The sequence below is a fragment of the Salvelinus fontinalis genome, chromosome 14 (genome assembly GCF_029448725.1).
Source record: "Salvelinus fontinalis isolate EN_2023a chromosome 14, ASM2944872v1, whole genome shotgun sequence".
Classification (NCBI taxonomy): domain Eukaryota; kingdom Metazoa; phylum Chordata; class Actinopteri; order Salmoniformes; family Salmonidae; genus Salvelinus; species Salvelinus fontinalis.
Genome location: NC_074678.1, coordinates 19576964 through 19601593, shown reverse-complemented (window position 1 = coordinate 19601593; position 24630 = coordinate 19576964). Strand labels below are relative to the sequence as shown.

At 41.2% G+C, this 24630-nt stretch overlaps 1 protein-coding gene across 1 annotated transcript in view; it reads right to left on the bottom strand.

The window, feature by feature from the left end:
- LOC129869590 (ephrin type-A receptor 3-like) overlaps positions 1-4842 on the bottom strand; it is a 152771-nt gene extending 147929 nt beyond the window's left edge. The window contains exon 1 of the mRNA XM_055944121.1: positions 4528-4842. Coding sequence (XP_055800096.1) covers positions 4528-4630 — 103 coding nt within the window. The 5' untranslated portion in view covers positions 4631-4842. The remainder of the gene's footprint in view (positions 1-4527) is intronic.
- Positions 4843-24630: the final 19788 nt, after the last annotated feature.

Sequence of the window (24630 nt, the reverse complement as noted above, 5' to 3'; positions counted from 1 at the left end):
TGTGGGCCAATATGCATTTGATCAAAGTCATATTGAAACCATGATCATAATATGGATATGGTGATACAATTCTGGATAGGCCTATACTGAATTGTTTTCTCTGAACAGCATATAATTCAATTTGAATTATGCGTATATTTTATGGTATGGTACATTTCACAATTCGTTTTCTTTATTTTGATTTCTTTTATATTTTGTATAAAAACAACCATTAGCCTTTGGAAAGTGGGAATAAATCACGTCACCAAGTTTTGGTCCATCACAGAATAATCTGACCAAGCAGTAGCCTTAGAACACATTCAACAATCAATCATTCATAGGCTATGGCTTGTAAAATTATACAATGTGCTGCTAAAACGTTACCAATATATTTATCAGCAAAAATATACATTTTTCATGGGGTCAGTTCAAATGAAGTGCAATGAGAAGATCTCACAAGGTCCTGAAGAAAAAATAATACACTTTTACAGGGACGGTAGGCCATAACGATGAGGGGAAACTAGAGCATGGCTCAACTTTCCCAGTGTTGCAAAAGGAATCAGTTAATTAAAACGAAACAATAAAATAAATTACTAAAATACGTATATACAGGCCAAAGTAAATAAATAAATAAACATTTGTAGGCCTGATAGGCAAACTTTGGATCCCTAAAATCTACATTTTAACATTAAAATGCTGGCCATGCGTAATGCGAAGAATGTGCGTGTATGTTGAAATTGTACCTCGTCGAAGTTGTTGAAAACGTTTTTCTTTCACCATAAGTAAACACAAGAGGAGCTAGAAGTTAGCAATAAGAATAAAACATATATTTAGGCTAATTATAAAGAGTATTGTCATCATCAGAATCATTAGGCCTATAATCAATGATAATAGATGAATAACCTAAATGACTGTGTAATTATCGTTATTATAATTACTATGATTAACCTCTACATTCTGAGAACCATTAAAAGTGACATAGAATCTTAGTCGTCATGAAATTGGCTAGTTTTAAACGTCGAAAACTTCCACGTTTTCATTGCCCTTACTCTTTAACTTATCTCAAAACACACACACATGGTCAAGTTGTCCTAAATCCGCCTATATCCCAGTGTATTATTTTAGAGTATGGGTTTTATATAATGCAGCCCATGCGAGTCGTGGTTCCGCTCGAAGACCCAAAGTAGGGCGTTACGGATTGAAGAGTGGTCGGACTGCATTACTACTGTAGTTGATTTACGACTTTCTTTGCTCTGAAATGATAGATTATATGATATCTGGCAACAAAACGCAGTGAATATTTCCAAAAGGACGTTAAAGGATGTCCTAAAAAGAGTAAGCTTAAACCACAACAGAATCTGCGTGTGGTCACGCTGACCAACAGACAGAGGAAACTTACATTTTTATAAATAACACATTTGGGCTAAATAAAAAACATTCTAACACGTAGGCTACTTGCAGAGTTATCAACCCTAGATGTGCCTGGCCTATAGTCTAGGCCCATAGTTTATTTTCGGTTCACTTTAAAATGATATGGTCCATTTATAAATAAGGTAGGTTAATTGCCGTTGTCAACATGTAAACATTTTCTTCACAGATATGTAGCCTATCAAATACATATTTTCCTGCAAATATAGATGCATAGAACTAATCTACATTTTTCATACAAGGCAATAGGCTAGGCCTACTAAAATAAGCTAAACTTTTATAGCCATGTCCCCATTTTTAGTTCTGCACTCTTAAACGCAAATAAACCGATATGATAGTTCCACGTTGTTTCCATGTTGAAATAAACGGAGAGAATTTGGATTTGTGCTAAACATTTGTTTTATGAGAGGGACTTAAGTAGCCTGTGAAAGGGAGGGGGTTTCTGACTTTACCCGGCCATGATGACACCGTGCCTCGAGCACAAAAACAGTATTAAACAAGGGAGACAATTCCTCTCTCCTCTCCTCTGCGGAGCATGAGCTTTCTGTTTCTGACAGAAGGGTTTTTGATAGTTATATTGTTACAGATAGGATATGCAAGAGCGTGTGAGGCTTCACGGTGAGAACGGCTCGACACTGACACTCCCTGGCAGACAGACAGGGTGTTGCGGACTGCCATCATTAGGTGTACACCATAGCAGACGTCATAAACAATAAGTAATAGGCTTACCAACGGGTAGGCCTATACACTGTAATTGTCCTCGGGTTGAGTGTAAGCTACAACAACATTTCCTGAACACAAATTGTATATATCTAATAGGCCTACATATCGACTAAATTGCATCTACATAGCTTACATTAGCACCATACGAGACATAAACCGAACTTCATGAACAATACATCATTTCATAAACAGCCTAAATAGGCCTTAACAATAATTAGGCTAAGATAAAAAAGGAATCACTAGGCCTATATTTGACTTCAATACTGTAGGATATGTCGAGGACTGGCCCGCCGAAATCGAGCTGTGTGGGCTCCTGGAAATGGTGAGGTGAATAAAAGTACGAAACAGTAAAAGCAGAAGTCGATAGGCTATTAACGTGCTGTTTAATCGAAAATATCAAAGGTGAAATCATCTCAAAATATCAAAAGTTTCTGAAAACAAAATAAATTAGTCAGATTAATGCCAGAGACCCTTGCATTTAATTAACCTATATATCAAATCGAAAAACAAAAGTCACTTCATAATCTCCAAGCTTGGTTTATTAACCGGTGGTAGACTGACGGCCTGTGAGTTAGGCAATAATATAAAGAAGATGAGAAGAGGCGACACGCGCGTGCAGTATAGTCTACATGCATGGAGCGAGGACTAACTGCTTTGTAGGAATAATAACTCCTTCCCGGTATAATACATTATAATACATTGACCATGTTAAATAGCTATGATATGGATTGAAATCCAGGCGAATGTATTACCCAAAGACAGAAGTTGTTTTATATGGCCTAAACTTTGACCACTCACGGTGTATGGCCCATAGGCCTAATCTGACCTTTGAGCAGTATTCGTTGTTCATTTTGATACCATATATTCGAAAGCCATTTTTTATAGGCCTATTCAAGCGTTGTGCTTCCCTAAAAGAGGAACACAAAAGTGATGCTGGTCGCATATGAAGGCGGCTGTATAGGCCTACATGATGTACTGCCACGTTGTTGCAACAAAGAATACGCCGGGAAATGCAGTCTAGTCGCTCGCATGTTTTCAGTTGTTCAATGTCTTAAACTTTTCACTTCAATTGTATATAGGCCTATGCCAATATGTTTACAATTGAATTATGTTACAATTCGTAATTTAACATTTAAAAAAATATATATTACATGTTCTCTACTTTGAATTATTCCCTTGTAGTAACAAGTCAATAATAGCATGACGATAAATCATTACATTTTACTGAGCTCACCCCTTGATTAGTATTTGGCTCTGTCTGACTATCGACGGTCCAAGTAGCCTACATTCATTTCGTAATCAAAGTGCAATTACAGATGAGCCTTGCGCTTTGGAACTATAGGCCAGTCATCTCATCATTTGCGCCTGTGTGTGTGTGTGTGTGTATGTGTGTGTATGTGCACGCGCGCGCGCATGTGCGAGCGATAATAAACAACCTGTCGAGATTGGCCTATTTAAGAAAAAGTAGCCAATGGGTTAATCAATGGAAATATCGAGTGGATGATTCTTTGCGCTACGGGATTTTATTCTTTAGAGTGTGCGTGTTCCTTCCAGCACGTCCCCATAAAGTGGGCTATATTGATATAATCCAATACACCATCCGTGTATGAATACTAATGAATATGAATAGGCTGCATTTTCTAAATCACATCTATTTAGGCCAATGTCTGATCAGCTTGGGTAAGAAGCTAAGCGGAGGTCCACTGCCTGCCCCTGGTCATTTACTGTGCGCTGCAGCGCTTGGATTGCCTGCTTCTACTCGGTATTGTTATGGGACAATAGCCTACATGGGCATTTGTGAGTAATAACACCAAACATCAACATCTACACTTTGGCATCTGCGTTTCAAAATATAGGCTATTATTCTCACTATTTTGAGAAGAACTATGGCATGGCAAACGATAATTCCAACCTAGATGCACGGGAACCCCGGTGTTAACTGTCCAAAGCTGATTATCGTGATGCCCCCCAGCTGATTATCGTGATCCCCCCATCAGATTCCAGTTGCCACCGATTTACCAGCCGGTCAATAACTCTTAATGAGGGTTTAAAACGCCACACGGAGTCCGTGCATCAATCCTTCTATCGCATTGAAGCTTGGATCAACACACATCATAGTGGGTTAAACTAATTAAACGATAATTTACAAATGTGCTAAAATACCGCAATGACAATATTTGGACATTATCGAATGGTCTAACATGACATTTCCTGTCCCTTCCATCCACAGCATCAGCGCAGTCAGAACCCCCTTCCTTCAAATGCATGCCGTCCAGACTGTGAGACGAGCCGCTGCAGCAAGATGTGCTATAGCTCTGTCTGTGAGCGAACACTTTTCCTACATGGATCTCACACTCTCTCTTTCTTTATGTCCGACCCTCTCTCACTTACTCTTACCTTCATTGGACGGGTGGATGGTCAGAAGTGCTGAGCGAATAAACGACAAGATGAACAGTAAAATAAAAAGTAGTATTGGTTTCGCGCGCGGTTTGCAATCCATGACGGCAGGCAGTTCAGAGGGCAAGGCAGCGCGATGTACATAACTCCGTGCAGCATTCGCCACTGAATGATGTGAGCTCGCTCTCCTGTTCACGCACGAGGATGCCGTTCAACTCGGCTCCAGGGCTGATGTCAACTTTGACACCGGAGAATGAGGAGGAGTCAGCGCTCTGTCTCTCTCTTTCTCTCTCTCATTCTCTCACACTCTTTCGCTCTCCCTCTCTGCGCTGAACGAAAAGGAGACAGGCTCTAGCGGAGGCTTCCGTGTTCCGCAGGGTCCTACAAATCTAAATTTATTTGCTATATAAGTGTTTCCCAACTCATCATCAAGGTCTGATTATATTAATCCGCTGTGTAGTGCTAGAGTAAAAAGGAAATCCTGGTTTAGATAAGATAAAGATAAAGAGACGCTCAAGTTCACAAGGTGTCATTTCCCCGACAGATGATCAGTAGAGAACAGCAAGCCTCCCGCATTCCATCTCCAAGCATTAGTTCCAGAAAAACATACAGCTCCAGTCTCACACTGGACTGATCCCAATAAATTAAAACAGATTGACATGTGAATAGTCTACATTTAAATGATACAAATAGGAAAAGGGATGATTGCATTATTTCATTTATGAGTCAACAGTGTTACCCTAGCCTGGTCCTTGTTCTAGCCCAGAACTAACACATCTGATTACTCATTCAAGGCCCAGTGCAGTAAAAACGTGATTTTCCTGTGTTTTTATATACATGCCCACACTATGAGGTTGGAATAATACTGTGGACAATTAGTATAATTCCCTTTTAGTGTAAGAGCTGTTTGAAAATAATGCCTAAAATTTCTGCCTGTTATGGTGGGATGGTGTTTTGGCATGGCTACATCACCAGGCTGTAAATTAGTTAATAGAAACATAAGAAAGAGAGTTCTAAACCTCTCTGCCAAAAAACAGCTAGTGTTTCGTTTCCCTTCCAGACCGCTCCCAGACTGTCCTAGCAAAGTTCTTGTTTGAGAAATTGCTCTTTACCAAGAAGCCTTTTTTAGTTTCTTTTTGATAATTTTAATTGAAAACAATCACAGTAAGGTACTTCATTGTTACCCAGAAATGATTTGATATTGAGAAAAAACGGCTGCATTGGCCCTTTAAGCCTTAGTTGATCAGTTGACAAAGCAATGGGCAAGAACAACAACGCACCTTTGGGTCTAGCCCTTCATGCACCCCTTTGGTTCCCCAGGAGGAGCAGGTTTGGGAAACCATGAGTTAGAGGGAGGCCTTCTTGTCGTGATGTGTAGCATGTCCTGTCCTGCTGAGGCCCCTGAAACACTCTGCTTCACAATGCCCCTTCCGCTGCCTGCTGTGACGTCTCACACACACATCCTGAGAAACCAGCCCAGGACAACTGCAGGGTGGAGAGAGGGAGAGAAGAGTGAGCGAGATGCAGAATCACTGCTTCAGAGTCAGTATTTGTCAATGCAATATTATTATTATATTATAGTACGTTATGTATGTGTTCATCCAAACCAATTTATCTTAATTGATCTTAGCTTAGTAATTAATGGTTCAATGGCACAACAATATGGAGCAATTTCCCCTCCTGTGAGTATTTCATTTATAACTCTCAGGATGTCTATAAATCCAGTGGTTGGCTCTGGGCAGGGTGTGTGACACGAGGATTTATTGCAGGTTTAAGACATGTCCCCTCTACATACATCTCTCTAACTCAAACATTACACACACTAGGAGATGCATAATGGAAGGAAATGGATATCTATGAATTTCAGGGAACATTAGAAGAGGTTTTTATGTACAGGGTTTATGTACATTTACTATTGGAGTTCACTATGGACTATTCTACTCATGTCAATTGTAAATCAGTAAAATAAATAAAATCAAAGTTTATTGGTAGTGAACACAGATTTGCAGATGTTATAGCAGGTGTAGAGAAATGCTAGCTCCAACAGCGCAGTAATACTTAGCAATAAAAAAAACTATTAAACAAACAATAGACATATAATCTAGAGAAATAAAGAAATTAAGAAATATCAGAACGAGCAAATAACCTTGAATTGTTTTTGAATGTATTTTGTTTTATTATATTGTATATTTTACTTGAAATGATATTGTGATGTTTTAAATGTTCTTTAAATAATGTGTTATTTGATCTGACTTGTCATAATAGGTTATTGACAGCAATTTATGTTGCGCCAAAAATATAATCACGGTAATGTTGATTTAACAAAGTCAATTGCATTGTAATCTAATTGCACAAACAGTGAAGGAACATAAACTTTATTCTGTTAGAATTTTTGGGGGGGTAATATTGAACGTTGTAATATAGTTTAAGTGTAAGACATATCATGGCTATGTTTCCTAAATGAACTGTAATACAAGGGATGTGACTGATCTTCCTGCCCACTCACTCTTTTCGTTTTAGTAAATACAACTATGTGAAACTCCTGCTAATTATATACTGAACAAAAATATAAATGCAACATGCAACAATTTCAAGGATTTTACTGAGTTACAGTTCATGTGGGGAAATCAGTCAATTGAAGAAAATTCATTAGGCTCTAATCTATTGATTTCACATGACTGGGAATACAGATATGCATCTGTTGGTCACAGATACCTTAAAAAAAATGGGTATCACAATGGGCCTCAGGATCTCGTCATGGTATCTCTGTGCATTCAAATTGTCATCGATAAAATGCAATTGTGTTCTTTGTCTGTAGCTTATTCCTGCCCATACCATAACCTCACGGCCACCATGGGACACTATGGGGCACTCACGCTTATGGTAGAGATATGAACATTCAATTATCTGGCAACAGCTCAGGTGGACATACCAGTCAGCATGCCAATTGCGCCCTCAAAACTTGTGATATCTGTGGCATTGTGTTGTGTGACAAAACTGCACATTTTAGAATGGTCTTTTATTGTCCCTAGTACACGCTTCTTGATATGCCGCAACTTTCAGGTGGATGGATTATCTTGCCAAAGGTGAAATGTTCACTAACAGGGATGTAAACAAGTGTGTGTACAACATTTCAGAGAAATACATTTTTTGTGCGTGTGGAACATTTCTGGGATCCTTAATTTCAGCTCATGAAACATGGAACCAAAACTTTCCATGTTGCGTTTATATTTTTGTTCAGTGTAATGAATCTGTTTTCTATTGTAGTTAGACTAGCCAGAGAACGAGAAACAGGTATCGTTCCTCTGCTTGGCCTTTCCCCTGGATTTCAGTAAACTAAAACGTTTTTCTTTTCAATGAGCGTCAGTCCATTCGTGAACCCCCTCCAATGGAACAAGGCGGTAGCTATAGTGGTATATTGATTCACAGAGGATAATGTAAGCGCTGATGTGACCTGACGTGCTGCACTGCAGCTCCTAACGAACAAAACAGATGTGGCTTGTGTGGCCACCCTGTAGAGCACAGTAATAGTACTTTTGGTCATTTTTACAGGGAGTTTGTATTTTAAAGATGGTACTCTATAAGATGTGAGGTGACGGTATTCAAGCAGTAGAACATTAGATGTTATTCATACCGGTCAGCACGGGCTCACTTTCACCACTAGTTGTAATAGGAGCACAGAGTTGGAAGGTATCAGTTATGAACAGTATTAGTGGTATTAGGAGTAGCCAGAAGGAGAGGCTGGGCCGTTGCTGTCTGAATTAGTCTATGTCTCGGCCTGGGCTTTCAGAAGGGGATTCTCTGTGACAGGATTGGTCCGGAGCCTAGATACACCACAGGGACATTCCCACACCATTCTTACTCTCTACACCCAGCCTGGCTGATATATCCTGTCAGATTCCTGATCTGATCTCAGGAAGCGAGAGAAACAGAGAGAGACTGGGAGAAGAGAGAGAGAGAGGCGGAAAAGAAGAGGAAGAGATAGAGAGAGAGATAGAAAGGAGAGGAAGAGAGAGTAGAATAAGAGAGAGGGAGAGGAAGAGAGAGAGAGGGAGAGGAAGAGAGGGAGTAGAAGAGAGAGAGGGAGAGGAAGAGGAAGAGGGAGAGACAGAGTGGGACCGTCAAGCGGAGGACTCCAACGTAACAATCTGGTGAGGAAGTAAACATGTCTGCCTGCTGATTTGAGAGGAGCAGAACTCACACGCACACACACACACACACACACACACACACACACACACACACACACACACACACACACACACACACACACACACACACACACACACACACACACACACACACACACACACACACACACACACACACACACACACACACACACACACACACACACACACACACAGCAGCAATATGGCTAAACAAGGAGGCCAACCATCAGAGCTGGCAATTAAAAGGAGGGAAACAACATGTGGTCGTATTGATGGTGTTGAGGTTTCATCTCGAGGAGCTTTTCTTTCTAAGCTCCATGTGTGCTGCTTTTTATAGCGTGTGAAAGTAGCATGGGAGAACTTTAGATGATAGAAGTGGAGTGGAATGACGAGACTCGTGAACCTGTCTGTGTATACCTGATTCAATGTAATATTGACCCTTATGTTATACCTGGGTGTTGAACCTTTTTTTTTTAAAGAAACAGAAAATGAGTGAGATCGGGTTGGTTTTAATGACATCTGTACGGATTAAAGACCTGGTTGCATAATACTATATTAATATCAGTGGATAGAATTTGAAGTAAAGATGGCACAGACATTTCTGGCACATATAACTGTAGAAATTGGTATACAGTACAATGCATTTGAAATAAGTTAGGATAGTGTATGATAGAATGTGACAGTCTGCGACAGAATTCCCTGCTTTCCTGAGATACTGGTGTCTAAGCCTACTCTGTAATAAGGCCTTATCAATCTTACAGGAGTCTCTCTCTCTCTCTCTCCAACATTGTAGAATAATAGTGAAGACATCTAAACTATGAAATAGCAAATATGAAATCATGTAGTAACCAAAAAAGTGTTAAACAAATCAAAATATATTTCAGATTCTTCAAAGTAGCTACCCTTTGCCTTGATGACAGCTTTGCAAACTCTTGGAATTCTCTCAACCAGCTTCACCTGGACTGCTTTTCCAACCGTCTTGAAGGAGTTCCCACATATGCTAAATTGGGTTGAGGTTGGGTGATTGTGGAGGACAGGTCATCTGATGCAGCACTCCATCACTCTCCTTCTTGGTCAAATAGCCCTTCCACAGCCTGGAGGTGTGTTGAAAAATAAATTATTGTCCCACTAAGCGCAAATCAGGCGTATCACTACAGAATGCTGTGGTAGCCATGCTGGTTAAGTGTGCCTTGAATTATAAATATATCACAGACAGTGTCACCAGCAAAGCACCCCCACACCATAACACCTCCTCCTCCATGCTTCACTGTGGGAACCACACACACAGAGATCCTCCGTTCACCTACTCTGCGTCTCACAAAAACACAGCAGTTGGAACCAAAAATCTCAAATTTGGACTCATCAGACCAAAGGACAGATTTACACCGCTCTAATGTCCATTGCTCGTGTTTCTTGGCAAATCAAGTCTATTCTTCTTATTATGAAGGCCTGATTCACGCAGTCTCCTCTGTACAGTTGATGTTGAGATGGTTCTGTTACTTGAACTGAGGCTGGTAACTTTAATGAACTTATCCTCTGCAGCAGAGGTAACTCTGGGTCTTCCTTTCCTGTGGCAGTCCTCATGAGAGCCAGTTTCATCATAGCGCTTGATGGTTATTGCGACTGCACTTGCAGAAACTTTCAAAGTTCTTTCTAATGTTTTGTATTGACTGACCTTCTATCATGTTTGAAGGTAAGACCCAGGTGCATGCAGTGTCGAAGCAACATAAGTTTATTAATTCAAACACGGGAAGGCAAAGGTACAGGACAGCAGGCAGTCAGGATCAGGTCAGGTAGAGGTTGGTAATCCAGAGTAGTGGGGCAAAGGTACAGGACAGTAGGCAGGCAGGGTCAGGTCAGGTAGAGGTCGGTAATCCAGAGTAGTAGGGAAAAGGTACAGGACAGCAGGCAGGCAGGGTCAGGTCAGGCAGAGGTCGGTAATCCAGAGTAGTAGGGCACTGGTACAGAACGGCAGGCAGGGTCAGGTCAGCTAGAGGTCGGTAATCCAGAGTAGTGGGGAAAAGGTACAGGACAGCAGGCAGGCAGGGTCAGGTCAGGCAGAGGTCGGTAATCCAGAGTAGTAGGGCACTGGTACAGAACGGCAGGCAGGGTCAGGTCAGCTAGAGGTCGGTAATCCAGAGTAGTGGGGAAAAGGTACAGGACAGCAGGCAGGCAGGGTCAGGTCAGGCAGAGGTCGGTAATCCAGAGTAGTAGGGCAAAGGTACAGGACAGCAGGCAGGCAGGGTCAGGTCAGGCAGAGGTCGGTAATCCAGAGTAGTAGGGCACTGGTACAGAACGGCAGGCAGGGTCAGGTCAGGTAGAGGTCGGTAATCCAGAGTAGTAGGGCACTGGTACAGAACGGCAGGCAGGGTCAGGTCAGGTAGAGGTCGGTAATCCAGAGTAGTAGGGCACTGGTACAGAACGGCAGGCAGGGTCAGGTCAGGCAGAGGTCGGTAATCCAGAGTAGTAGGGCACTGGTACAGAACGGCAGGCAGGCAGGGTCAGGTCAGCTAGAGGTCGGTAATCCAGAGTAGTGGGGAAAAGGTACAGGACAGCAGGCAGGCAGGGTCAGGTCAGGCAGAGGTCGGTAATCCAGAGTAGTAGGGCAAAGGTACAGGACAGCAGGCAGGCAGGGTCAGGTCAGGCAGAGGTCGGTAATCCAGAGTAGTAGGGCACTGGTACAGAACGGCTGGCAGGGTCAGGTCAGGTAGAGGTCGGTAATCCAGAGTAGTAGGGCACTGGTACAGAACGGCAGGCAGGGTCAGGTCAGGTAGAGGTCGGTAATCCAGAGTAGTAGGGCACTGGTACAGAACGGCAGGCAGGGTCAGGTCAGGCAGAGGTCGGTAATCCAGAGTAGTAGGGCACTGGTACAGAACGGCAGGCAGGCAGGGTCAGGTCAGGCAGAGGTCGGTAATCCAGAGTAGAGGGCTAAATGTACAGGCAGGCAGACAGGGTCAGGGCAGGTAGAAAGGACAAAAGCGGGAAAATAGACAAGGCAGGAGCAAGGGGAAACCTGTTGGTAGGTTTGAGGAACAAAACAAACTCACACAGACAGACAGAAAACACAGGTATAAGTACCCTGTGGATAATGGGGAAGATGGGCGACACCTGGAGGGGGGGTGGAGACAAGCACAAGGACAGGTGAAACAGATCAGGGCGTAACACCTTCATGTCTTAAAGCAATGATGGACTGTCATTTCTCTTAGGTTATTTGAGCTGTTCTTGACAAAATATGTACTTGTTTTTTTTACCAAATAGGGCTATCTTCTGTATTCCACCCCTACCTTGTCACAACACAACTGATTGGCTCAAATGCATTAAGAAGGAAAGAAATTCCACAAAATAACTTCTAACAAGGCACACCTGTTAATTGACATGCATTCCAGCTGACTACCTCATGAAACTGGTTGAGAGAATGCCAAGATTGTGCAAAGCTGTCATCAAGGCAAAGGGTGGCTACTTTGAATAATCTCAAATCTCAAATATATTTTGATTTATTTATAACACCTTTTTGGTTACTACATGATTACATATGTGATATTTCATAGTTTTGATGTTTTCACTATTATTCAACAATGTAGAAAATAGTAAGAATAAAGAAAACCCTGGAATGAGTAGGTGTTTCCAAACTTTTGACTGGTACTATATACTGTATTTATAAAGTATATATTTATACATTTTATATATTTTTCCGAATCTCTTTCTTTCTCTCTCCTCCACTGTCACTTTCTGGCGTGAGTGGCAGTATTGTCTTGGACCCATATCAATCCCCATCTGCTATAGGATTAGTCTAACACACACAAACATGGATACACAAATCTGGGATGGCTTGTCAGCATCACCAGCGAACAGGACCGTGGAGGGAGATAAGAAGGCTGTAAGAAAATCTAGAATGTTTGGACACGTTTTCATCTTATCCTCGGCAGGCCTACATTATTTCCTACTGTGATATGTTTTCATCTTATCCTCTGCAGGCCTACATTATTTCCTACTGTGATATGTTTTCATCTTATCCTCTGCAGGCCTACATTATTTCCTACTGTGATATGTTTTCATCTTATTATCGGCAGGCCTACATTATTTCCTACTGTGATATGTTTTCATCTTATTCTCTGCAGGCCTACATTATTTCCTACTGTGATATGTTTTCATCTTATCCTCGGCAGGCCTACATTATTTCCTACTGTGATATGTTTTCATCTTATCCTCGGCAGGCCTACATTATTTCCTACTGTGATATGTTTTCATCTTATCCTCGGCAGGCCTACATTATTTCCTACTGCGATATGTTTTCATCTTATCCTCGGCAGGCCTACATTATTTCCTACTGTGATATGTTTTCATCTTATCCTCGGCAGGCCTACATTATTTACTACTGTGATATGTTTTCATCTTATCCTCGGCAGGCCTACATTTTTTCCTACTGTGATATGTTTTTATCTTATTCTCTGCAGGCCTACATTATTTTTTCCTACTGTGATATGTTTTCATCTTATTCTCTGCAGGCCTACATTATTTCCTACTGCGATATGTTTTCATCTTATCTTCGGCAGGCCTACATTATTTCCTACTGTGATATGTTTTCATCTTATCCTCGGCAGGCCTACATTATTTCCTACTGTGATATGTTTTCATCTTATCCTCTGCAGGCCTACATTATTTCCTACTGTGATATGTTTTCCGGGAGGCTTTTGTAATGTATTATCTTTGCCTTTACTATTCCTACCCCAGTCTGGTAGTAGCACCTTTCAGATCAAATGCACTCTTCTACCGGCCACTCTGCATACGGAGACATTTAACTGAAACATTCAGGAGAAAAGCGTCTTAAACATACAGCTGATGGAGTACAGTCCTCGCCCCATCTAATGGTGTGTGTGTGTTTAAAAGACTCCTGTGTGCACCTGCTTATATGCGTACATGCGTGTTTGTTTGTGTTTGTGTGTTTGTTCATGTGTTGTATTCCACATACCTTCTGTAATAACATCTAATTGTCAGTGGTCCTGTGAAATTACTTTCATTGGACACATCTGTGTCATCTAGACACACACACACACACACACACACACACACACACACACACACGCACACGCACACGCACACGCACACACACACACACACACACACGCACGCACACACAGCGTACCTGTTCCTGCTCCCTGCCAGATGCATTGCGCCTTTATTAATCATAGCCAGTAGTAATATTACCTGAATGAGAGGGAGAGCAACAGAAAGCAAGCAACATGCAGAGTGATGCTAACCAGTCCTACTGCAGGATATGTACTAATTATATGACATTAACATGATCATTTCAACACATGCTCATTACACTACAGTCTCTACATACAGTGCAGCACATACTCTGTGTGTTATTATACTGTAGCTGCTCATACAATAAGGCCAGCGGAATAACCAAAGAATGAAATCACTGTATAGTGTAATATAGTAATGTTTACGTTTGAAATTTGAAATGAAATGGACCATATCAAATTGATAATACCTGATGATCCAGGAAGTAGATTATTAACAGGACAGGAATTTCTCCATTCAGACCAACGTTCTCATGTGGTGAGTTACAATAACCTTGCCAAGACATGAAACTTGTAATAGCTCCCAGAGAAAATGCACTGGTTTTAGCTCAGTGGGATAAGGTGGCCAGGGCTGAAACTGTGTTCAACTTGAAGTGGTGTGCTTCAATAAAGTTTAATTGACATCAACAAACTTCATGACAGGCCTCACATTTTAACCTTTTAAACATTGTTATTATAGTTGCTGATGTGAACATAAAAGTAACCTTCCTTTCGTCACTCTCTGCCATGATTTGCAAGAGAACAATAAGTTGAGCTCAATTGAGAATAATCTTATCAACCAGTAATAGTGTGCTGTCAGGTGAGTGATTACAGGGTGCTGATGCTACACAGCTCAAACCGCTAGCTCATCAGACAAGATCACACATGAGGGCACAACTGTCACCATGAGAAACACTTTACACATCAAATGACAATTTAACTCTGCCTGCATGTAGTTCCTGACAAAATCATCTAATAACAGAATACCTTTGCTGGGAGTTTAGGAGTATTTTTCTTTCTTTCTCTCTCATTTTCTCTGTCTGACTTTCTCTTTTTTCTAAAACTGTGAGATTGAAAACCCCATGACGATCTCTTCCTCCCTCTCTTATTATCTTCTCTAACAAATGAGTTTCTGTCACAAATCAGGTGTGTCCGACCCCGTTAACTCAGACAAGCCTGCAAATGCAGAGGAAATTGTGCGTGTTTTAGCCAGATGTTTATCATCAGCGTAATTATTACCACAGGACCCAACCTTCAGTAAAATTATTGGATTCCATGATGTGTCATCATGACTGAGTGTCACTAACAGTCAGCTATGATCCATCTGTCTTTATGACAGGATAACAGGATCTCCCTAATGACCACAGCATGATGAGATGATGTTTGTATCAAATCAAATCAAATTTTATTTGTCACATACACAAGGTTAGTAGATGTTAATGCGAGTGTAGCGAAATGCTTGTGCTTCTAGTTCCGACAATGCAGTAATATCCAACAAGTAATCTAACCTAACAATTTCACAACAACTACCTTATACACACAAGTGTAAAGGAATGAATAAGAATATGTACATAAACAAATATGAATGAGTGATGGTATAGAACGGCATAGGCAAGATGCATTAGATGGTATAGAGTACAGTATATACATATGAGATGAGTAATGTAGGGTATGTAAACATATAAAGTGGCATTGTTTAAAGTGGCTAGTGATACATTACATCAAGATGGCAAGATGCAGTAGATGGTATCGAGTACAGTATATACATATGAGATGAGTAATGTAGGGTATGTAAACATTATATGAAGTGGCATTGTAAAATGGCTAGTGATACATTTATTACATCAATCTTTCCATTATTAAAGTGGCTGGAGTTGAGTCAGTATGTTGGCAGCAGCCACTCAATGTTAGTGATGGCTGTTTAACAGTCTGATGGCCTTGAGATAGAAGCTGTTTTTCAGTCTCTCGGTCCCTGCTTTGATGCACCTGTACTGAACTCGCCTTCTGGATGATAGCAGGGTGAACAGGCAGTGGCTCGGGTGGTTGTTGTCCTTGATGATCTTTTTGGCCTTCCTGTGACATCGGGTGGTGTAGGTGTCCTGGAGGGTAGGTAGTTTGCCCCCGGTGATGCGTTGTGCAGACCTCACTACCCCCTGGCAAGCGGAGCAGTTGCCGTACCAGGCGGTGATACAGCCCGACAGGATGCTCTCGATTGTGCGTCTGTAAAAGTTTGTGAGTGTTTTTGGTGTCAAGCCGAATTTCTTCAGCCTCCTGAGGTTGAAGAGGCGCTGCTGTGCCTTCTTCACCATGCTGTCTGTGTGGGTGGACCATTTCAGTTTGTCCGTGATGTGTACGCCGAGGAACTTAAAACTTTCTACCCTCTCCACTACTGTCCCGTCGATGTGGATAGGGGGGTGCTCCCTCTGCTTTTTCCTGAAGTCCACGATCATCTCCTTTGTTTTGTTGACGTTGAGTGTGAGGTTATTTTCCTGACACCACACTCAAAGGGCCCTCACCTCCTCCCTGTAGGCTGTCTCGTCATTGTTGGTAATCAAGCCTACCATTGTAATGTCGTTTGCAAACTTGATGATTAAGTTGGAGGTGTGCATGGCCACGCAGTCATGGGTGAACAGGGAGTACAGGAGAGGGCTGAGAACGCACCCTTGTGGGGCCCCAGTGTTGAGGATCAGCGGGGTGGAGATGTTGTTACCTACCCTCACCACCTGGGGGCGGCCCGTCAGGAAGTCCAGGACCCAGTTGCACAGGATGGGGTCGAGACCCAGGGTCTCGAGCTTGATGACGAGTTTGGAGGGTACTATGGTGTTGTAACGGCTTTCCTCCTCCTCTTCATCCGAAGAGGGGGAGCAGGGTTTGACCAAAACGCAGCGTGGTTATATGACATGATATTTATTAAACAAAACCGAAAACACAAAGAACACTTGAATAGATACAAAAACAACAAACGACGTAGACTGACCTGAACGTAAGAACTTACATGAAACGAAGAACGCACGAACAGGAAAAACAGACTACAAAAAAAACGAATGAACAAACAAACCGAAACCGAAACAGTCCGGTGTGGCGTAACATACACAGACACTGACACAGGAGACAACCACCCACAACAAACAATGTAAAAAAACCTACCTTAATATGGCTCTCAATCAGAGGAAATGAAAACCACCTGCCTCTAATTGAGAGCCATATCAGGTCACCCTTAAACCAACATAGAAACACATAACATAGACTACCCACCCAAACTCACGCCCTGACCGTCAAACACATACAAAATAACAGAAAACCGGTCAGGAACGTGACAGGTGTTAAATGCTGGGCTGTAGTCAGCGAACAGCATTCTTACATAGGTATTCCTCTTGTCCAGATGGGTTAGGTCAGTGTGCAGTGTGATTGCGATTGCGTTGTCTGTGGACCTGTTGGGGCGGTAAGCAAATTGGAGTGGGTCTAGGGTGTCAGGTAGGGTGGAGGTGATATGGTCCTTGACTAGTCTCTCAAAGCACTTCATGATGACGGAAGTAAGTGCTACAGGTCGGTAGTCATTTAGCTCAGTTACCTTAGCTTTCTTTGTAACAGGAACAATGGTGAGCAATTATAGTAGATACCACATCCAACTGAAACTTTGTCTCATGTCAGTAAAGCATCTTCACTGGCCCTTTTAGAACCCTCTACCCTTTCATTAGGCTACCTCTATGATTTAAAACACACATAGACACAAAACACAAAACACCCTCATCTGGCCCTTTTAGAACCCTCTACCCTTTCATTAGGCTACCTCTATGATTTAAAACACACATAGACACAAAACACAAAACACCCTCATCTGGCCCTTTTAGAACCCTCTACCCTTTCATTAGGCTACCTCTATGATTTAAAACACACATAGACACAAAACACAAAACACCCTCATCTGGCCCTTTTAGAACCCTCTACCCTTTCATTAGGCTACCTCTATGATTTAAAACACACATAGACACAAAACACAAAACACCCTCATCTGGCCCTTTTAGAACCCTCTACCCTTTCATTAGGCTACCTCTATGATTTAAAAACACACATAGACACAAAACACAAAACACCCTCATCTGGCCCCTTCTGAAAGCCAGGACCTCTCTCTATTTGTTTATGTGTTCGGGATAAAAGTAGTCCCAAGTGTAGCTGTCTCTCTCCCCATCTCTCTCCAGGACAGGAGGCAGATTACCTCCATGTATCTTCATTAACATATTAGCTTACTGGTCCTTCGTTGAGGCTCGCGGGATCCCACTATAATTGCTCAGACAGCCACTGAGTAAACTACTGAAGGACTATATGGAGAGAGAACGTGTGTGTGTATTGTGTGTGTATGTGTCTGTGTTTGTGTCTGCATGGATGTTATGCGTGGACGAGGTTTTGGGAAAATAACAGGAGATTAGTCAGTCACACTACTGCTGCAAGCAGACGCTTCCTATCTCACTGATTTATCATCAACACACTGCCCGCCACCCTCTACACTACACTACATGACTCTGGCCTGGTCCCGGTTATCAACATAGAGGTTGGAGATTCTATACGTAAAGACTAGCTCAATCCAAACTTGAAAAACACATTCTAACTTCCAGAGTTAGTTTGTGATTCAATCGATTAAGGGTAAACCCAAAACTGCACTGGCTGCATTGCAACAACAAAGCTGAACTTCGCATGTACGACTGTGTTAATGCTGGTTTCCTTAACACGCTACTGACAGGAGATTGATACGCTGTCAAGCAGGCTTGATACTAGACAGCGGAAATGGTCATTGTCTGCGTTCTTTAGTCCCGCCCCAATGAAGTAATATATCCTATCAGAACAACCAAATTGTTCACTACTCCCACCCCAATGAAGTAATATATCCTATCAGGAACAACCAAATCGTTCACTACTCCCGCCCCAATTAAGTAATATATCCTATCAGGACAACCAAACCGAAAAAAGGACAAGATAAATGAAGGAATGACATATTACAACTGAAATAATATGATTGCACTGGAAATGTTGCCTATATCAAAATATGTTTACTTACACAATATATGCCTACATCAAGACTATTCGTCTGTGACAATGAAGAGCAATTTTTAATTAATCACCACATGGTAAATAAACGTGATATGGATATCAGCAACATGTATGATAGGCCATTGAAATACCAATATAAAACGAAGAAGTTTGAATCTGTTTTCTTAAGATAACGACTTCCAAATACAATACAAGATCCTTATATAAAATATTGCCTACAACACAATCAAGATTTAGTTTCAAATGTCAAATGTGTAGCCCACAGTTCAGGAATATTTTGTCTTCCCCTCTTGATAAAAAATGGCCATATTTTATATATACAAGTGAAATCATAAATAGATGACATAATTTGGAAACAAATAATTGTCACGTTCGTTGGAATAATTATCAGACCAAACTGCAGCGCGATATGGTTTCCACATAATATTTATTTGAAAACGCATAAAACAACAAAGAAAGAACGAAACAAACAACGAACCGTGACTACAGAGGTGCTACGTGCACTAACTCCAAACAATATCCCATAAAACACAGGTGGAAAAAATGCTACTTGAATATGTTCCCCAATTAGAGACAACGATAGCTAGCTGCCTCTAATTGGGAATCATACCAAACACCAACATAGATAAACTAAACTAGAACCCCACATAGAAAATAATAACTAGAAAACCCCCCAGTCACGCCCTGACCTACTATACCATTGAAAAACAAAGGCTCTCTATGGTCAGGGCGTGACAATAATTCATCTTACGTCATGATTTTTTAATTTATAAAATGTGTAGGATAGGCTATATTGTCATAGTAGATTTGCTGTAGTAAACAAGAAAATGCAATACTTTACTTCAAATGTATGGAATGATTTCGAAATATAAATCGCCCTACTAAAATAGCAGGATTAAATTCTTCCAGAGGACGAAATATGCTGTTGGCAGGAATCAAGACTAAGAGTAAACATCGACATCCGCTTTAGGGAGAGATAAATCGCTGACCTATAATGGTTGCATTTGAGATCAGCTGTGAGGGGGATTTTAGTCTGTATTGATGGTTTAACGAGAGATCAGCTGTGAGGGGGATTTTAGTCTGTATTGATGGTTTAACGAGAGATCAGCTGTGAGGGGGATTTTAGTCTGTATTGATGGTTGAACGAGAGATCAACTGTGAGGGGGATTTTAGTCTGTATTGATGGTTTAACGAGAGATCAGCTGGCAATAATCTGGTGGCCATCGATGGTTGCAATTGGCCCATATTGTTTTCTCTTGAATGCTAACTCTATTGAAGGAGTCAAGCACTATTTGTAATTTGACATGGAGCAGACATTCTTATTGGATATTGGCACTGAAACCACCTCTGACACTAGCCTCCACATTAAATTTGAATCAGAGATTGATTGTCAGTGAGGGATGAATGATGTATTATCTGTGATCGAGTGATCGAGATCTACATTAGGGTCAGTTACAGTTTCTGAGCTTCTAAAAACAGGCTCATTAAAACGTCTTACGGCTGAAATCCCGTTAACGGGATCGATATGACAACAGCCAGTGAAAGTGCAGGGCGCCAAATTCAAACAACAGAAATCTCATAATTAAAATTCCTCAAACATACAAGTATTATACGCCATTTTAAAGATACACTTGTTAATCCCACCACAGTGTCCGATTTCAAAAAGGCTTTACGACGAAAGCATACCATGCGATTATGTTAGGTCAGCACCTAGTCACAGAAAAACACAGCCATTTTTCCAGCCAAAGAGAGGAGTCACAAAAAACTGAAATAGAGACAACATGAATCACTAACCTTTGATGATCTTCATCAGATGACACTCATAGGACTTCATGTTACACAATACATGTATGTTTTGTTCGATAAAGTTCATATCCCAAAATCTCAGTTTACATTGGCGAGATAGATAAATAGATAATAAATAGATATTAGATAAATAGATATTATAGATAAACTTCTCCTTAATGCAACCGCTGGGTCAGATTTCAAAAAAGCTTTACGGAAAAAGCACACCATGCAATAATCTGAGTACAGCGCTCAGAGACCAAAACAAGCTATACAGATACCCGCCATGTTGTGGAGTCAACAGAAGTCAGAAATTGCATTATACATATTCACTTACCTTTGATGATCTTTATCAGAATGCACTCCCAGTTTAGTTCACAAATCCAAATTCATGAGGCGCGAGCACTAGGTCCAGAGGAAAAGTCAAAAAGTTCCGTTACAGTTCGTAGAAACATGTCAAACGTGTATAGAATCAATCTTTAGGATGTTTTTAACAGAAATCTTCAATAATGTTCCAACCGGACAATTCCTTTGTCTTTTGAAATGCAATGGAACGCAGCTAACTCTAACGGGCGCGCTTAAGACTGAGCTCATGGCATTCTGCCAGACCTCTTAGTCAATCAGCTCTTATTCTCTCCACCTTCACAGTAGAAGCCTGAAACAAGGTTCTAAAGACTGTTGACATCTAGTGGAAGCCTTAGGAAGTGCAATCGGACCAAATTTTACACTGTATATTGGATAGGCAAAGACTTGAAAACCTACAAACCTCAGATTTCCCACTTCCTGGTTTTGCCTGCCATATGAGTTCTGTTATACTCACTGACATCATTCAAACAGTTTTAGAAACTTCATAGTGTTTTCTATCCAAATCTACTAATAATATGCATACCTTAGCTTCTGGGCCTGCGTAGCAGGCAGTTTACTCTGGGCACCTTATTCATCCAAGCTACTCGATACTGCCCCACAGCCATAAGAAGTTAACATGGACACTGGGGATCTGTATAAACAGCACGAAGAGCATCTGATTAGTCAACGTGATGGAGATGGTTGTCACGCCCTGACCATAGTTTGCGTTGTGTGTTTCTATGTTTTGTTTGGTCAGGGTGTGATCTGAGTGGGCATTCTATGTTGTATGTCTAGTTTGTCTATTTCTATGTGTTTGGCCTGATATGGTTCTCAATCAGAGGCAGGTGTTAGTCGTTGTCTCTGATTGGGAACCATATTTAAGTAGCTTGTTTTGTATTGTGGGTTGTGGGTGATTGTTCCTGTTCCTGTGTTCCTGTGTTTACTGTTCACTATTTCGGGACTGTTGCGTCTTCGTTTATTTTGTCAGTTTATTGTTTTTGTTCTTTATTGAAAGTATTAAAACCTGTTTGGGCTGCAGGGGCAGTATTGAGTAGCCGGATAAAAGGTGCCCATTTCAAACGGCCTCCTACTCAATTCTTGCTCGTACAATATGCATATTATTATTACTATTGGATAGAAAACACTCTAGTTTCTAAAACCGTTGGAATTATATCTGTGAGTAAAACAGAACTCATTTTGCAGCAAACGTCCTGACAGGAAGTGGAAAATCTGAAATCGATGCTCTGTTCTAGGCCCTGCCTATAAAGGTCCTTGATATTTGTTAGAATACATGCACTTCATACGTCTTCCACTAGATGTCGACAAGCAGTGAGGGAAGAAATGGAGTGTGTAACTTGATCTGGGGTCGAATAATAGCTCTCGGCATGACGTGTCACCAGTTTCCTGTTTTCTGGAGAGCGCGTGAAGGGACCTGGATTTGCCTTCTGATAAGCTGTCGTTATGGACGACTAATATCTCCGGCTTTGATTTTATTTGATACATGTGACAATATCATCGTAAAGTATGTTTTTTCAATATAGTTTTATTCGATTATTGAAATTTATTCGGGATGTAAGGCGTGTTGCGTTGTGTGCCTTTGTTCAGGAAGAAGAGCTTAGCGCCACTTTGCTATCTTTCCGTGCTAATTGACTGGGGAAGAGGACATTCTAAATCCAAACAACGATTGTTCCCGACAAGGACCCCTTGTACAACATTCTGATGAAAGATCATCAAAAGTAGGACCCATTTTATGATGTTATTTCATATATATGTCGAACATGTTGTACTAGTAGGTTGCGGCCAGGTTTTGGGCACGCTCTCGCCATAACGTAAACTGCATATCGTAATGAAGTTATTTTTAGAATTCTAACACGGCGATTGCATTAAGAACTAGTGTATCTATCATTTCCTATGCAACATGCATTTTTTAGTTATGTTTATGAATAGTTATTTGGTCAGAATATGTGAGTGCCAGAAAAATATCCGGACGTTGTGGGAAAAAGATGCTACGTTAGCACAATGTATAACCACTGATTTCAGCTCTAAATATGCACATTTTCGAACAAAACATAAGTGTATGTATAACCTGATGTTATAGGACTGTCATCTGATGAAGCTTATCAAGGTTAGTCATTAATTATATATCTTTTGCTGGTTTGTTACGATCGCTAACTTTTGCTGCTGGGGAATGGTTTGTGTTTCTGGCTATTGTGGTAAGCTAATATAATGCTATATTGTGTTTTCGCTGTAAAACACTTAAGAAATCGGAAATATTGGCTGGAATCACAAGATGCCTGTCTTTCATTTGCTGTACACCATGTATTTTTCAGAAATGTTTTATGATGAATATTTAGGTATTTGACGTTGGTGTCTGTAATTACTCTGGCTGCTTCGGTGCCATTTCTGACGGTAGCTGCGATGGTAGCTGCAATGTAAAACTGATTTATAGCTCGAATATGCACATTTTTCGAACAAAACATAGATTTATTGAATAACATGTTATAAGACTGTCATCTGATGAAGTTGTTTCTTGGTTAGTTTGGTTGGTTCTTGGTTAGTTAGGTTGGCTTTGTGCATGCTACCTGTGCTGTGAAAAATGTCTGTCCTTATTTGTATTTGGTGGTGAGCTAACATAAATATACATGGTGTTTTCGCTGTAAAACATTTTAAAAATCGGACATGCGGGCTGGATTCACAAGATGTTTATCTTTCAAATGCTGTATTGGACTTGTTAATGTGTGAAAGTTAAATATTTCTAAAAAATATATTTTGAATTTCGCGCCCTGCACTTGAAGTGGCTGTTGTCATATTGTGCCCGGCTTTGGGCTTGCAGCCATAAGAAGTTTTAATGTTAATAAATTAATAAATATGAATAAATATGAATACTCACCACGCTGCGTATTGGTCCGATATCTCCTACTCCTCCTCAGACGAGGAGGACGAAGAACGTTACAATGGTACACAAAATGGAGGACAGTCAGGTGACTCATACACTGGTCACTGAGAGGCTGAGACTATACCATATAGTCTACATTTGAATCATAATCATACCAGGCTACACTGGGGTTGAATAGGAGGCTTATGGGTATGGAAGGGAATATAGGGGTATGGAGGGGTATGAAAGGAGGGAGGGGAATGGAGAGGGAGGAAGAGATAGGCTGACCCATACGCACATACTGTACATGCAAGCACACACACACACACACACACACACACACACACACACACACACACACACACACACACACACACACACACACACACACACACACACACACACACACACACACACACACACACACACACACACACACACACACACACACACACACACACACAAAAGGGTGGGGGAGAAGCAGCATGCATACATTGGCCTGACAGAATGGGCACACAGATCCTTACTAACACACACATACACACATTTAACCATGGACACACATGATTTGAGTGTACACTAAAACAAATATACACACGCACACATGCAGCCCAATCCACAACACTGTCACACACACCTTGTAGCACCACTTGACTGACACACACTGTTACCATCATGCCATGTCTCACCCCTCCTGCCCCTTACCCTACTGCACTACACTGCCAGCTACTGTAGACAACTACACATCATATAACATTTGAAGGGCTGAAGTGTGGCAATTTAGAGGGAACAGACTTGAACCAGCGACCCTGAA